The sequence below is a fragment of the Bactrocera latifrons genome, unplaced genomic scaffold (assembly GCF_001853355.1).
Source record: "Bactrocera latifrons isolate USDA-ARS-PBARC rearing strain unplaced genomic scaffold, ASM185335v1 scaffold_170, whole genome shotgun sequence".
NCBI lineage: Eukaryota > Metazoa > Arthropoda > Insecta > Diptera > Tephritidae > Bactrocera > Bactrocera latifrons.
This window is the reverse complement of record NW_017535186.1, coordinates 154862-170335: the sequence shown is the minus strand read 5'-3', so window position 1 is coordinate 170335 and position 15474 is coordinate 154862. Positions and strand designations below refer to the sequence as shown.

Sequence of the window (15474 nt, the reverse complement as noted above, 5' to 3'; positions counted from 1 at the left end):
AAATAATGCGATTTAAAATGATTTCGTAAGCGAATCGAAAATTAAATAGTAAATGAACGAATCTAGAGGCATTTTGAGCTGCCAGAATTATAAAATCCAATATACCTACAAAAACAAATTGACTTAAGAATTGTGATGCTGAAAATTTAAATAGCTTTATTTTCAGCATCAAAATGAATATACATAATCATATACATACATACGTACATAAGAACAGATTTATGTGGCATGTGTATGCAAAGCCTCCGCACTTGATAACCAAACGGGAGCAGCCTGCACTTACTTAAAGATTTACGAATGGGATATTACGAGTAACGGCCGCTCTTGCAAGCGGATTTATAAAAAAGAAGAGGAAAAGCGCCAACAAGTGAAGAAAAGACTAAATGATAAACTGAGACTACACAAACAACACTTACAAGCATACACTCTACTAGCTCACCCAAAAAATTTGTAAAAAGGAAAAGTTTGGAAAGAAGACACAAAGCAGATATTTTCTTTCCTTAAGCCAAACAATGGTCAACAAATACTCGTGTGAACAAAATTTGTTTAATTGCAATAAAGTTTTTCTTAAGCTTTGGGCAAAAAGCGGCAACAAGAAAAAAAGCAGCAGCGCGTGAGAATGAAAAAACCAGTGGTAGAATGATTAATTTCGAAAACAATTCATTTGGCCGCAAGCAAAAAATATTGGGCAAAACAATTATTCTATTTTTTCCTTTCTACCGCAGAGCAGTACTCCTGCTTATGTATGCGCCGGGGTTTTTTTACGCAATCGAAAGTGAGAAAAAGCGGAATTAATCGGAAAAGACAAGGGGAAAGAGCAGAGAATGAAAAATGACCAAAACCTTTAGTAAACTAGCAATCATGATTGTTTAGTTTATATGGGTGTGTGTTATTCATTCCTGTTTATTTATAAGATTTAATGATTTGCTTTGGGCAACATTCTTGGCCGCCATGGACATTAGCAAAACAATTCCCACAATAATTTCTCTTATTAATTTAATCGAATTGATATAAATGAAATCATGAAGTGTGTTGTTAATTGGATTGAATATTCTCCCTGCTTTTGTGTTGTTTTTTGTGTGAAACAAATATGAGAAGAGGTCTGTTGTTATGTAAGAAAGGAAAAGTGTGTAATTAGCTTTAATTATGAATGTATTGTTTTTGTCATTCCAGAACTAATGGTATATTACATAAAAATTTCAATTAGTGTAGTGTATTCCAGAGCTACTCATGGTTAAGTAAAAGTAGCATGCGCAACTGTTTTTGAAGTGCGAACATATTGACAGGGATTAATTTAAGATTTTTAGAAGGATACGACGAAGACTCTATGAAGAACAAGTATATACATAAGTGATCTGCTTGACGAGCTGAGTCCATTGCCATATCCAAAATTTCGATCTGGAATTTTGGAGACCGTTTTTTTCTCCCAAGAAATGGCTACAGGACATAGCGGTTATACAAACTGATTGATCAAAATGAAGCTCTTGTACCGAAAACTTTTTTATTTCACAAGAAATATCTTATTGATACATTTTATTATTATTAATTAAATAAATGCAATATTGTTTAGTATGTAAACAAAAAATCCACTTTCCTTGCCTAAATGTATACTTCGATCTAATTAGTATGGTATATGACTTCGCTAAAATATGCCTAAATGTAGGCAACGTTGTTTCCATCTTTGACGCAGGCAATAATAAAGCCTCTTTGTAGAATGTGCGTCACAAGACAAAACGCTTTTAAAAAAAGTTCTTATTTATAAATAAATAAACTAATGATATACAAATTATCTTCAACTAAAAGTATTTTGTGCCTAGTTATGCTGCTTTTATTAATAAATATAGTCATCTTGGCCTAATATTTTAAGTTTATTATCTCATAAAAATTCTGCACAATAGTCAATAAATCATCTGGTTGTTGTGTTATCATTCTCTATTGCATTAATAAGAGCAATAAATCACATTCATTATTTTTCATATCGATCTCACTTCCTTCTAACCCGTATCCGCATCTATATTTGTTGCTCATATGCTCCGTTTGTCATGACTTAACAAGCAGTGAGCGTCTGCAAGTGTGCTAGAATTCCTTTTGAATATACTATACGGAAGGCTGGTGCAGAAAAAGCCAACTATCTGCTTTGTTGTTGTATTGCCTTATTTTTATGCATTCATATGCCTGCATACATCTACTTTATAGTCATATGTTTGTAGGATTGCATGCCTGTGGTGGTGTATGACTGACGTCGAAAGCTGCATCAGCAACAAAAGTTAATCAGTTTTGTTCAGGTGTCAGGGCAATTTAAGGCGCTTTCTGACATCACAAAATACATGCTTACACGTGTGTTTGTATAAGTTCGAATGAGGATTTTCCTGGCGGTGGTTTTCAGTGCATATATCCTATAGTATATTGAACTGCCGCACATTGTAATAGTGCAATTGGGTATAGTTTGCATGTGCACTTGTGTGCGCGTTATCAATTTTTCACCTTCTGTAAGTTCAATGTTAAGTGTGCTGGCTTGCTGCTCATTTGGCACAGCGCCCAGTGGCAATTTGCTTCGGCTACTCAATGTTATGGTAAATGCGCTGAGAAAATAAGCAAAACAATGCCTTAAATTAAGCAGCAATATTGATTTTCATGTAGCTTTCACACACTCAGATTTTTTTTTTTTGAATTTAGCGTGAATAATGTCTGTGTATGCATAGCAATTTTAATTGAAACTCGAGACACGTTGGGTGCTTTGACTTGTATTGAACTGAATTTTGCTGTAGAAAGCTTAATTCAGACACATACTAAGGTTACTTTTGAAATCTGGAAAAATGAAAAGAGCACATCAAAATATAGGTAAAATTATATGAATAGGTTGACTTATATTAAACCTAATTTTTTTTGTGCAGTTTTCAGTTTTGAAGTCTTCATTTGAAATTAAAAATGTTATTTCCGCCCTTTCCACACGAGTTTGTTTACTGAGTAAGCTCTTCATTTCTCTTTCAAAACTCCCAAAACATTAATCTTATTTCAGCAACGAAAATCAAATCGGCTAAGAGGATACGCTTTAATCTTCAAAAACTATCAATATTTTGGACGACGACGCAATCATACTTATAGCATAAACGTATATACTCGCAGAAACCCTCCAAAGAATATATTGCGTTGCGAAAAGTGTCAGTAACATAACATAAACATTAACCGAGATATACATATAAACATGCACACACAATCACTTGCGCTGAAAATAAGCCGTCTGGGTATTTCTATTTTTGTGCTTTGCAAAGCCGCTTTTTGACAGCAAAATCTTCGAAAATCCTTAACGATTTGTTGCTAGAATTTTCAGCAGCCCTTTTGCTTTGCTATATTGCGCTCATCCGGCCACGGCTTAAAATTTTAATTTCGCAAACTTCTTTCTTCTTGGATCGTTTACAGCACTGCCAGTTCGCCTACTCACCTGACCTCGTGCCAATAGTAGGGTGTTACATGGAAATTCAGTCTTTCTTCTTCGACATTCCTTTTGAATTCTGTTACCATTTATTTTTTTTTTAGTTGCTGGCTTTATACCAGTTTATTACACACATATACTATATGATATATGTACATATGGACAGGAAATCGCATCGTATGAAAATGAAATGAAATGAATGCGAGTATTATAGTTCTCCCCGAATTTTCATTATGTGAATTCATTGAACGATTTTGCCCGCTCTCATTTGGTTGTTCTGAATTTTTATGATTATTTGGCGCTAACAACTGATTTTAATGCTTATGTGAATGAACGCGGGTTTCTAGTGGAATGGTTATTTTTTATCTCCTCGCATGATTTATGTATGCACATAGTTTTTGTAAACAAATTTCCGCTTAAAACAGAAATATTTTCGTTTTCCTGTCAGCAGTTTTGAATATTCGCGAAAATATTTTCATTTTGTCGATATTTGTTGTTCTGTTGCAAGAAATGCGTGTGTGTGGGTGTTCGTGTCGGTGGTAGTCATATGTGTGTGATACACAGGTGAATTGAGGCTGAAATGTGTAGAATTTTAAAATAGGTTTAGAACTTGTAGCTGGCTGGCACTTATCTATGCGAACTGCATCAGATTAGGTAACAGGGCCTGGAGACGAGTCAACGTTTCGTTCATCCCGAAGGCTGGCAAGGGCTCCCGTGTCACGACCAAGGATTTCAGGCCCATCAGACTATGGAGAGACTGATGAACATGCTTATCGTAAAAGCAGGTCAGTGGATACTGCCCTGCATACTATCGTGTCATGGCTCGAGGAAGCCATTGAAGCCAAGGACTTCGCTGTTGGGACCTTCCTTGATATCGAGGGAGCTTTCAACAATGTCCTGCCCGAGGCAGTAGTAATTGCTCTTGACGGTCTTGGGGTTGAATCAAACCGCAAGCACCTCATCCTCTGTCTTGAGTGATCGAAACAGAATGGAGCGAAATGTGAGTAGGCGAACACCACAGGGTGGGGTTCTCTATCCTCTTCTATGGACCCTAGTCGTTAACAAATTGCTCAAAAAACTGTCGGGTAATTGCCTATGCAGACGATGTAGCACTTATGGTCAAAGGAAAGTTCTTTAGCACCGTGTACGAGTCGACGCATTGATATCTCAGTCATGTAACAAAATGGGCGGTCGGAAGTGGACTCGCCATTAACCCAAATGAAACAGAAATTGTTTTATTCAGCAGAAAATATAAGAAGCCGGTGGCACCGTTGCTGTACGTGGGAGGTGTTCGCCTGCAACCGGCGGATACAGCGAAATATTTAGGGTTCATCCTTGATAAGAAGCTTTCATGGAAGCCGAATATCGAGGACAGAGCAAAAAGGCATCTATTGCCCTATACTGCTATAGAGGAGCTATTGGGAAAAGATAAGACCTCTCACCCAAAGTGATCCTCTGGCTCTATGACACCATACTCAAGCACATCTTGCTTTAGGGAAGACCACACTTGCAAAGAAACTTGAAATTTATCCACCCCAACCTTTGAACTTAATGAAATTTTGAACATAAAGCCGGTGGACGTTGCCGGAAGGTGCATAGCCGTGAAGGTGGTTATCAGACTCAGAGAATCTGGATCATGGAGTTCTCTGCCCATATACCGACGTGTGAGATATGGGTGGGAAGAAGCTATTGGAGGAGAGGGGCAGCAAGTTTCTTCACGGATGGGTCAAAGCTTGGGCTAAAGGTTGGTGGGGGGGTCTACTGTCGGGAGCTCTCTATTAACTCGCAAAAGTCTTTTGGCCTAGGAAAGATCGCAGTAGATCTAGTGATGTCTTTGCTCTTAGTAAGGCTAACCTCTCATTAGTAGTGGGGCTCTTTACAGGCCACTGCCCTATTGACATACATGCGGTAAGAAGGGGAATCGTACCGGATGCCGACTGTAGAAGCTGTTTGGATGAAGATGCGGTAGAAACGGTAGAAACAAGCCAGCACTTCCTTCTTGACTGTAACACGTTTGGGAGGCCAAGCCTTAGACACTTGGGGGCGCATACCTTCAGACATCCCACCGAACCGGCGGGTGTTGAAGTTAAGCGCCTTTGTAATTATGTATTGGCTTCAAAGCGCTTCGCCAATTTGTAAGTCCGAATACGATAGTAATTTTTCAATGGCATCACAAAGGACTACATTATTAGTATACGTGTGATCTCTGATCAGCCATCCAACCTAACCTAATATATTAACTTTGTTCATATTTTGTGCTGGGATTTTGAAATATTCTACAACAATTTATAGTAGTCTACCAGTTGATATCAAGAGAGATGATTGTACCATATTGAAAGTTAAAGAGATCAGTTATAATAAGAAGACTGAACTCAAATATTGCTAACATATGAGGATTTGTAATGCGTCTTCAAGAAGTTTAAGGTTTCGAACAAGGTAGCCGAGAGTCTTGAGATGCATGTACAAATTCGATAGTTTGCTGAAATCACGTCCGAAACAATAACGGTTAAATTTTGCTAAGTAAAGGTATGCTTCGAGTGAATTTCTGACTAGGAAAAATTCCAATTGCCAATAATATGGAAGCACATGCTATACAAGTGAGAATTAAAGAAACCATAAACAATATGCGTTAAATAAAATAAATATTTTTAAAATCTTTAAGGATCATTTACCCGTCTCGTTTCATCGCTAGTTTCTGCTTTGAGTTGAGTTGAATTTTAATAACAGATTTACAAATCCTAAAGCGAACAAAGCTGCCCTAGCATTACATTTTCAACCAAAAGCTTATAAAATCATCGAAAAGCTGTAGAAAACAGAAGAAAGAAAGTAGTAGAAGACAACAGTGCACATGTTCAAATGCAGCAACATTAGCTGCTCCTTGTCAACACTTTTTATTGTGCCGTCAACAGCTTCTTTCGTTTAGTTGTTTTACCATTTGATAGCAAGAAAAAGGTACTTACAGTTATGAGCAAATATCCTTGCTTTTTGCAAAAGTCAGAAACAGCTAACAGATGAAGGTTGAACTGAGCGCCGAAGTGGTAAATAGAAAAACAGCAGTTGGGTAGTGGAGAAATGATAAAAGAAGAATAAGAAAGAAATTCAGTGAATCAAACGCAAATGAAAACTTATTTATTGTGAGACAGAGCAATATTTTGCCAATGAAATTAGTTTTCTGCACAACGGAGTACGTAATGAAGCTTGAGGCGATTGCGACAGCACACTGTGCGCAGTGTGAGGCTTCACACTTAATTAATTTATTAATGACACAAACTCTGAGAATAAGAGGAGTTTTGTGTCTCGAAATATACGAAAAATAAGTGTCCGAAGCGGTTGATGCAATTATTTCACTTAATAAGTATTATGTTTATGTCTTTACTAGTCTTGTAGTATAATTTAGTTGAGTTTAAATAAACTGTGGTCAGATCAGATCGAACATGACATTGAGTCGTCCTTTTTGGCGGAACTTTTCGTTAGCTAAACAAAAATATTTTTTAAAAGGATTGTCCTTATTTTAAGTTTAGTATTCTGAAATCGTAAAAAATAAATGTGATGAAAAATACTAAACTGTCAGCAGTTAAACACGTGAAAGAAAATAGAGCTTACTGGCAAACATTTGCACTAAGTAGAATTTATGAATGAGGCCTTCATATAAATATTATATTATTAATATTCATCATCATTTGAAAAAAAAATGAGTTAATTTCTTTTACTCTTTTGCTGATGTTTCTGTCGTCCCTTAACTCACCGCTCCGTCCTCTATGAGAGTAATAATAAATAATTTACAGTTATCTGTGGGAGAAGTAAGCCAACTTAGCTGTAAAATATAATAAATAATGCATGCCGAGGAGAATAAGTAGGTATACTAAAGGCGCATTGTTCGACTATATATTATAGCAGCTGTGTACATAAATATTATCTGAATATTAAACCAATAAACAGCCAACACTTTTGTGCGCCATTAAAACGTCAATCAAACAGCCGTGCACATAGTTCGATTATTTTCATAATAGTAAATTTAGCAGTAGACCTGGGGTATATGCCGCTGTTTAATGGCCACAATGATTATAGAACTGCGCGTTAATTCACTATGTTGCCATGATATAATTTACATAACGCAGATATGCTTTGCGAAAATATATACCTTTGAAGTTATTATAGATTTTTGAAATCCGTATAAGATTTGATTTTCTTTTGGGCGTTTTATTAGCTCATTTAACAGTAAATATCCCAACAAATGACTACTTAAATAAGGAAATAAATAGGTGATATCCAAGTGCGCCACCCGTTCTTGTTTTATTTCTATGAAAATTTGTCGAATGTTCTCTACTTGCACATTAAAGCATCTCTCAACGCATAGTATTTTTAACCCTGCCCCTATTTAATATAACTTTCTATTTATTCGGAGATCCAACTTTACCCACAGCACCTAAACGTAGGTATCTTAAGAGGTTATTTACACTGCAAGTCAGAACGTGCTGGAAAAATTTATTTCTACATACGAAAAGAAATATCTGACGGTGAGGAAGATATTTCCGCTTAAAAGTAATTTAAATTCTAAAAATAAAAAACGTATTATTAATATACTTAATGAATTGAGGTAATGTTCGAAGCTCCAATCAAATTTTCGATTTTCAAAAAATTTTTGTTTTTAAAAAAATTCTTGTTTTGTGAAAAAATTTACACTTCACAGTGGCTGTTTTCATTATAAACTGACAAATATATCTAAGAAGATCATGTAAAAATTTTAAGTCTATTTCCAGACGTTTCGGAAAAATGCTTCCCCATATTCAAAAAACAGCATTTCGAGAAAAGCGTATTTAAATCGCTGGAATGTTTTTTTTTTTTAATTTACAAACGCGTCAATGTCTGCGAAGCTATTTACGGGATTAACTTAAAATTTGCGGAGAATATTCTCAAATACTTTCGTTAAATAAAAATTCAAATTAACCCAACCTTTAAAGCTTGAACGCTTTGACGAGGTCATCCACTAAGTATTTTTCTGTGTCTAACGCATGATTATCGAAAAGATTTTTAGTAATAAGCCTGAAAGTAGTTAATTTAATATAGATATCAGATATTCTCTAGTTCCAACATCAACTGACAATGTAGACATGACTTGAAATACGAATACCTAAGATGTCACTTATCTTCAACTTTTTATTTTTTTTTTTAATTTGGTTTTTTTTACTAACATATTCCAGGGATATACTGATATTATGAATCCAAATGAAATATTGCACTGCTGTTAACTTTAAGTTAATTATGTCTCCAAAATATTGTTTTGTGTCTACCAAATCAAAGTCATCGTTAGACCAGAAATGATGGGCAGCATTGACATTATGGTACTATATGTTCTTCAACAGACAAGTATGTAAGAACGATTGGTTTTATTTATCACATTTATGTTTTTAGTATGATCAATAGTGGAGATTCACAAGTATTTATGCTGACGTCTTCGTATAGCATTCAGGCATAGCATGGTATAAATTTTTTTCCACTTCATGAGTATCTAAATAATATTTTTTATGTTTTCAAATTCACTAATCACAAAATATTTTTAACGAGTTTTTATGCTGTGAAAAACAACAAATATTTATTTCAGATTACAAGTACTTAGTATGTTATTATTTATGGTAAAACTTAATTAATTCAATATTAGTTCATTGAAAATGACCTCAATTTCCATATACTCTTATTTCCGTCGAAAATTTATATACAACGATCACACACGCCAAGGGTGCTATGGGAATTCTTCCATAAAATGTTTAACTTTTTTTTGAGTACAAAACTTTGCCAATTGTTTTTCCGTTGTATGCATAAAGCGCTGTGTAACATTATTGCCAAAATGATTGCAAATACTCGCTATGTGTTCTCATTATTTTGGCAATCGCGTGTTTGGCGCTCATTGATTAAATTGGCCCAGCGCAATAACAACCACCTTCTTAGGCGGCACAAACAGGTGTAGGAACAACAAGATTAGAAGCACTTGAGTGCCGTATAAACACAACAACAATACATGTGCTTGCTTTAGTGTTTACGTGTAGCTTTCCGACTCAAAAGCAATAACATTTGTGCTCAATTCGTAGGCATTGACTTTTAGTTGCCTTACTTATTTATGCTTGTGTGTAGTAATTTATGCCGTTATCGCTTTTCGAAAATTTATGCTTGCTTTTATTGATATTTACGGTTAATCGTGATGTCTGCTGTAATCGAATATTTGTGTTTTGGCCGCATGTTACCTGTGTTTGCCCAAAACTACTTTAATTAATGTTAAATTAAATAATAATTAATGTTATTTATTAAGGTGACACAGAAATCGGTTGCATTTTGTAGTTTGGTAAGGTGATTGCCGCAGATATTTAAATGTCTTCCATTGCCTTGGTTTCAAGCCATTTGTTTTTGATTGAAAAGGCAATAAGTAGGATCTGATAAGATTAGATAAAGGCTAATACGATGAAATGCCTCATCGCTTATATTCATTACTTATAATGGCATACGAATTTCAGTTTCTAAAATCTTACTCATGACGAATCTCCTTTGTTTTAATGAAATGATTGGACTTTCTCTTCAGCTATCTGCTATATTCCAAAAATTTGTTTAAAATAATGAACCTACAATTTCCAATTCCTTAAAACTCGTTGCAAAATATTTCCAAAACAACTTCCATACATCCTATAGCATTTTTCCAGCAGCGTGAATACCACTGTATATTATCGAAATTTTATGTCATACAAAATAGCTCACAATCTATGAGGTTTGCTTTGTGGGATCAAGGATGTAATTTCACATAATTATCTTGAAAGAATTACTGTTACGCTGCACTACATACCACTCATCAAAGCAATCGCTACTTTTATCTTTTTATTAAGTATTCACTTTCAATCGCTAAAAATAGCATTCTGCTTTCGTTTACTCTCAGGACACTGAGGCTCGTCGTGAATACGACCAACCCATTTTGACAGCAGCATGACGACATCTGCAACCACCACTGCCGCAGCCTCGGCACAGATCTTTCGTTCGCTGTCATCGGAGAGCCAGAAAAATGATTGGTCCAAACGTTTGTCGTTGCGCGGCATGCGACGCGGTGGCAGTGCTGGCAGCAGCAACATCAGCAAAGAGGTAAGTACTTACACACACACACACACGTATATACATACCAGCATGTAACAGTAAGTGCACTCCAAAGCGCAGACACCATTAAAAAGCCTGTCGATTCCTTTTCCACTTGACAGCGACGAACGACGTTCTCGTTCGCTTTTATCTTACTGCTTGACTCATGACAGACAAACAGTGGACTCGCTGTGTGACCTTGTCTGCAAGTAATGTTGAGTTGTCAGTTAAGCTTACTCCATTTGTGGAAGGAAATTTTAAGAGAAAGCTTTTGTAGAAATTAATTTTTGCTTTATTCTTGTACTTATTCTCTGGAGGAACCGAAGCTCAAGCACAAATTCTTTAATCGCTCGTCCTCGTTGAAGCATGCTAGCGCTACAAAGGCCACAATGGAACTCCAAACACCATCACAACAAACATCACACCAACAATTGGGGCAACAGAACTCGGCCGCGGCGCCGAAAAAGTCAAACTGGGAGGTAATTGAACATTTCAACACGAGCAGCACCAAGGGCGGCAAGGCGGTGGTGAGTAGCAGTCTAATAGCGGTAAGTATATACCGTCCATAGTCAGTTATCCATTTACTATAATAAAATGCTGGTTTTATATCAGATTTGCGCATTTGTCCTAAGAATTCTTTACTGTCAGATTTTGCGAAAATTCTTTTACTATTGTACTCAAATTTTGGGAAACAGCTCGTGAAATTTTCGTCACTTATCGCGTGTTTATTAGATTTTTTACGAATCTTCCTCAGTGTACGAGAGATCCAGGTGTCCAAGAGTACTCGGAAGACGGATATGCGAGCATTATTAGTTGCCGGAATGGTCTCAACAAGGGTGCCTTGCTTTGTTTTCAGCTATTCCTTTATCCTCCCATTTGATGCAAAATAGTTGGTTTGGATCGAAAGCAAGTTCAAACAGTCCCTTTTCTATTAGGAAAATTTAACTTTTTCTTTCAATATCTCAACTCAAATCTCTCTCTTTGTCTGCGAGAGTTTGTTCGGTTTCTTAGTTCATTAATTGAATCAGCTGACTTCTTTCACCCTGCTGGCACGTAATATAGTGCAGTCCGTAAACCTCTCAGTTGCTTGCCACTAAATCAAAGCTTGACCCAAAATAGAAAGAGTTTGTCGGCAAAGTGTCGCAACTTGTTGAACAACTGCCAAGTTTTGTTTATTTTCGCATAACATATTGCTTCCACAGTCACATCTACGATTATGCGTGTGTGTGTGCGCCTCACTTGTATGTGTATGACTGTGCTGGTAGTTCAAGCAAACTGTGCGAAAGTTTAACAAGTTTTGACAGACAATTCCCAAGGTCATAACTACTCGGCGCAGCGGGAGCAGATCAATTGAAGTGTGCTGAGATTCCTTAAGTGCGTGTGCGAAACCCTGCACACACACAGACATGAGCGAGTGAACACACTAAATATTTATGTTTATGCGCTTGTGCGCTGATACGCAGACGACAGTAGGTGTAACGAACGATGAGCATATTATACAAATTTAAATTGACTTTTATTAAAATTTAATGAGAGCAATTTGCCAAAGTTATGCGACAGTTAAAACAGGCAACAACAAAAACAAAAGCGCAACCAAACTGGCTATTAAACCAAACAACTTATAAGGGTTACTATGCTTTTGCGTCGTTGTTGGGTAATTTGAAATAATAGCATGCTTGACGTGGTGAGTGAAGATAGAAAATGGGTCTGAAAGATGCACGCTTAAAGAAAATGTGTCAAAAGCAGTTTGAAGAATGCTAGAGACAATAAGTGAAGCTGTCGAAGGATTTTTTAAATTTAAATAATTCAAGTTATTCATGTCAGGCACATACAGTTCGCTTGAAGGCACCTAATTTCAAGCCTGAAATTCTCCCAAATTTCACATTTTCAAATCGGTTTCCACATAACTTTGATGGTATAAAGGGACTTTATTAAAGTGAATTAATATTAGTTATAAACATCGGGTCTTAGCCAGTATCCAAAAGGAGTTAGTGAACTTATTACCTCTGAGAAATTCAAATTCTAGGAATAATGGCGTGCCACTGCTTCTGAAGAAAAATAAAGAAAAATTTTTATTTTAGAACATAAAGCAGGCCAATTGATACAAGTCTTATAGAATAAAATCCACAAGAGTTTTAGTTAGCCCTAACCTTCAACAGTCCTAATCTTCAATTTGACGGCTGTCGGCTTATTAGTTTGTGAACTATATCAAGTTGAGTGAAATAAGCACCGAAATCGGTGAACGCAGTGATCGCTCAAAAGAAGTTTTAACCAATAAAAAAAAAACAAAAAAAGTTCACAAAATAAATTTGGACGACCGTAATGTGAAGTTGTTCGAGGTAGGAGGCACCCTATCAAGTGAACGTGTACATAATATTATTCACGAATATTTGGGTATGGGAAATCTCAGTGCAAAGTGGTAGCCGCGAAAGCTCACTTTGGACCGAAAACAATTACGAGTTAATGAAACGCTTTGGAGACATTTTCAATCCGAATTCCAATCGACAGTCATCCGAATGGACCACACATGATGAACTAGCTCCAAAGTGTGGATAACGGCAACAGTCAGCTGGCAAGGATATGGCGTCTTTATTTTGGGATGACTATTAAATAATTATTATTATTACCCTAGAAAAGGAGGAACCCTCAACAGCGACTATTAAATACTGTTTAGTAAACCGTTTGTGCAGAGACAGAAAGCGCTGTTGCGCCAAGAGAATACACTGTGTTAGAAGTCAGCGAAAACGATGGCAAAAATTCTTGTATGGGGCTTCGAGTTGCTACTGCATGCATCGTATTCTTCAGAACTCATCGCCAGGGACTAATTCCTGTTCTCAAGTCTCAAAATAATGCTTAGTTGGGAAGACATTTTCATCGAATGAAGAAGTCTTCGAAGAAACTGAAGCTTAATTTGAAGCGAACGACAAATCATATAATAAAAATGGTATCGAAAAACTAGATGGTCGCTATAATCAGTGCATCGCGCTTGGGAAAAAATATTTTAAAGAAAGTATTAGACTGTGGTAGGCCGGCGACTTTTTCATCTGTTATATATGATATTTCGTTGGAATTAATATGGTACTATGATATACTTTCATGAAGATTTTAGTTATCTGACTTTACTTTGAATATAATTTTGTGGACTTACCTTACTCAATGGAATGAGGTTTCATGAATCCAAAAGTATTGTTTTGTATTTATTTCGGTTCTTTCAACTCTCATTCAGTATATTTTTGAGAAAATATCTGTTCTTGTTTATTTTATAATTACTTTTGAACCTTTATTTATGGTATCTCATTATAACAAACTTATTAAGTCTACGGTAAATACAATATAGAAGAGTGTGATGAAAATGGTTCTTATGGGGTACATAAGATTCACACAGAAGGAGCCAAATTATATTTAATAAGCTTTCCTGTCTATATTTCAGTTTATGCCACAAAAGTATTATGCTGAAACAGTAAAAAAAAAGTTCTTCTTTTCTTTCCCTCGTAGTAAATATTAAAGGCTGTGATAAAAACTCAATTATGCCTGCTCTCTTTTATACCTGTGAATATAACATGGCAAAGCTTTCTTAAACGGTGTGTTCAAGCGCAAAACTATGCTTTTACAAGCATTTAGTTGGGAATTTATTTATGAAATTTATTGAGCAACATTCTGCTTATATTTATCTGGTGTGGTATAATTTTGGAATAACTATTACTTTTTGCAATTTTGTGATTCGATAAAAAATATGAGCTAATGCAAATATTTATTCAACATTTATCTGATCAAAAGCTGTTTTTTTATTTTGTTATTTCAGGCCGGCATAACACGCTGCAACATAGACGAATCGATCGATTCCACCAACTCCAGTTCAACGTGCCCCAGCCCCATGGTGTATCAGCGCGATGAAGCGCATTTACTGCAGCAAAGTAAGCGAACACGTTGAAGCAATTGATTGTGCAATATATTGCATGAATTACTATTTTCATATTTTTTTTTTTAAATTATTTTTTATCTCAATATTTAGGATATACGCCCTTTCCCTCGGAATTTTTATTGTTTTTATGTTATGAAATAGATGTTTACGCTGTATTTATATATAACATTACATTTAATTTTTATCAACAAATATTGATATTTCAGAATCCGTTTTTTCATCATGTTTGACTAGTTGATTTTTCTGATCGGAATTTTGGTGATTAAAATTAAAAGTTTACTATGGTAGAAGACTTTTTCATACTCAATTCTCTTAAACTTTGAATTGCCTTTATGTTTTGGTAATCTAGGAACGTCGCAGGAATAAAATGAAAGTGTAGAACTAGCACGTACACAGACTAAAATCATTTCCCCAGTTTTCTTGCAATTTCTTAGCTATGCACGCATGCGTAGCTAAAGGATGTGCTTCCTTAACTAATTCACAATATGACATTGTTTAGCATATTTCCCAAGACAAATATTGTAGTTGCAACAGCTGCTGCTTTAACTCATGTGAATATACTGACAATATACTGGAAATGCTGTCAGGAAAGCTCGCACATGCAAACACACGTCTGAGGAAGTGCTTATTTCTGCATTTGCATGCGTTTCCCCCTGTTTACCTACCGTTTTCCGAACGTTTGCCGGATTTTTGCTTTGTTGGTGTTTTAATAACAAATTAAGGTAGCATTTTATGATTGAATTTTAATAAACTTAATTCCATTGTAAAGGAAGTGCTGGCAGCCACACACACTTTGCTTTGTTGTACTGTGTAAATTATACACATTAGCTTGGTAGTTTTTAGAAAATTAAAATTCCTCACAGCTGACATAACTAATAGTGACAAGAGACTTTAGGTAAAGCGTATTGTTTTTTTAAAGGATGCTAGACAATAATTGGAGGATGGAGTCATGTGTAGAAGTTCACGGAAGTGAGGAAAGTTTTCTGATCGCCATTCACTTGGGAGTGGC

The 15474-nt window shown here is 35.8% G+C and overlaps 1 protein-coding gene across 1 annotated transcript in view; it reads left to right on the top strand.

The window, feature by feature from the left end:
* The first annotated feature begins 10399 nt into the window (after window positions 1–10399).
* Window positions 10400–15474, top strand: part of LOC108966823 — a 68855-nt gene continuing 63780 nt past the window's right edge. Inside the window, exons 1-3 of the mRNA XM_018929916.1 lie at window positions 10400–10552; window positions 10861–11091; window positions 14346–14457. Coding sequence (XP_018785461.1) covers window positions 10400–10552; window positions 10861–11091; window positions 14346–14457 — 496 coding nt within the window. The remainder of the gene's footprint in view (window positions 10553–10860; window positions 11092–14345; window positions 14458–15474) is intronic.